The 1,605-nt window shown below is 37.1% G+C and overlaps 1 protein-coding gene across 1 annotated transcript; it reads left to right on the top strand.

The window, feature by feature from the left end:
- The first annotated feature begins 201 nt into the window (after positions 1–201).
- Positions 202–1,197, top strand: LOC103332379 (disease resistance protein RUN1-like). The gene is made up of 2 exons (XM_008235115.3): positions 202–843; positions 922–1,197. The coding sequence occupies exons 1-2, from the start codon at positions 202–204 to the stop codon at positions 1,195–1,197; spliced, it is 918 nt and encodes a 305-aa protein (XP_008233337.3).
- Positions 1,198–1,605: the final 408 nt, after the last annotated feature.

Here is a 1,605-nt window from a genome sequence, read left to right as displayed (position 1 = left end):
ACTCAAAATTAAAGTTCCCATTTCCATTTTTTTTCCTAAATAATTACAATGCAGAAGGCATTCGCACAATTTCAAGACCACAAACTAATCATCAAATAATTAAAAAATTTCAATTAATTAGCTTTCAGTCTATATCATAAATATTTAGGTGGAATTGGCCTCTTATTCATCAGTCAATACACAGGAAAATAAATTCTTGGAATGCGAGAATGGTTTCAACCAGGAAGTAAAATTATCGTAACAAATAGACATGAAAATCTGTTAAATGATCATGCAGTTTATGCAATGTTTAAGGTTAAAGGATTAGGTGAGGGTGAATCACTGGAGCTTTTCAGTTGGCATGCCTTCAAACAAGCGCATCCTATCAAAGGTTACATGAACCGTTCAAGATCTGTAGTACAACACTGTGAAGGCCTTCCACTAGCTCTCCAAGTTTTGGGATCTTCTCTACTTGGAAAAAGAGTAGATCTATGGCAAAGTGCATTACAGAAGTTGCATGTGATTCCTGATGACAAGATTCAAAAAATTCTTAGAATAAGCTTTGATTCTCTAAAAGATGATCATGACAGGAATTTATTCCTTCATATTGTCTGTTTCTTCATAGAAAAGAAGATGGGTTATACAATTACAGTACTAGACAATTTAAATTTTTACAAAAGGATTGGAATTCAAAATCTAGTTGATAGATGTCTAGTGGAAATTGATATAGACAACAAGTTGATCATGCATCAATTACTTAGAGACATGGGAAGGGCAATTATTCGTGAAGAATCACCCGAGGACCCTGGAAAGCGTAGTAGAGTGTGGCATAAAGATGCCTCTGATGTTTTGAGAAAATTAACTGTAAGAAACTTGCTCACTTTTATATTTGTGCAATGCTTGTGAACTTGTTACTTACCAGATGTTCTGATTTCGAAGCAGGGAACAGAAACTATTAAGGGCCTCATGCTCATCCTTCCTAGCGAGGCAATATTTAGTACAAGTAACCAAAAGCGGTGCCATGTTGAAGACTTTGATGGAAATTGTTCAAGACGACGTCGACTTGGTTACTTCTCTTGGATATCAATTAACTCTTCCTCAACAAATTCAGCTGCTGCATCAAATGAGGTAGCCTTCAAGGCAGAGGCATTTAGAAGAATGCACAATCTTGAACTGCTCCTGCTCGATAATGAATTCCTCGAACAACCATACAAATGAATCCGTGGTTTCACTAGTTAGGAATGCACAACCAAACAACAATGTATGCCGATGGTTATTAACGCCTGACAAAGGATCAAAGACCATCCCATAGCGGTTCGTGTTGAACGTCGTATCAAATACCACACATCCCCAAAAAAACCTATATGCTCGTCTTGACCTTGCATCTGCCCAGAAAACATTACAAATCCTTCCTTCTGAATCTACCTCCATCTTGAAATAAAATGATTCATTCTTTTCTTGTTCATCCAAAAATGCTCCTTTAGCAGCTCTGCATCATCCCCAATCACCTCCCCCGCATATCCCTTGCATAATTATATACCTCTCTCTTAACAAACCCAACATTTTCCAATGCCCCAACTTGCACTTCAAGAAGGCTTACCTGTTTATGTACATGGATATTAACTT

Source organism: Prunus mume, linkage group LG1 (assembly GCF_029339155.1).
Source record: "Prunus mume cultivar Tortuosa linkage group LG1, ASM2933915v1, whole genome shotgun sequence".
Classification (NCBI taxonomy): Eukaryota; Viridiplantae; Streptophyta; class Magnoliopsida; order Rosales; family Rosaceae; genus Prunus; species Prunus mume.
The sequence above is the reverse complement of the archived record's forward strand: the minus strand, read 5'-3'. Positions and strand labels throughout refer to the sequence as shown.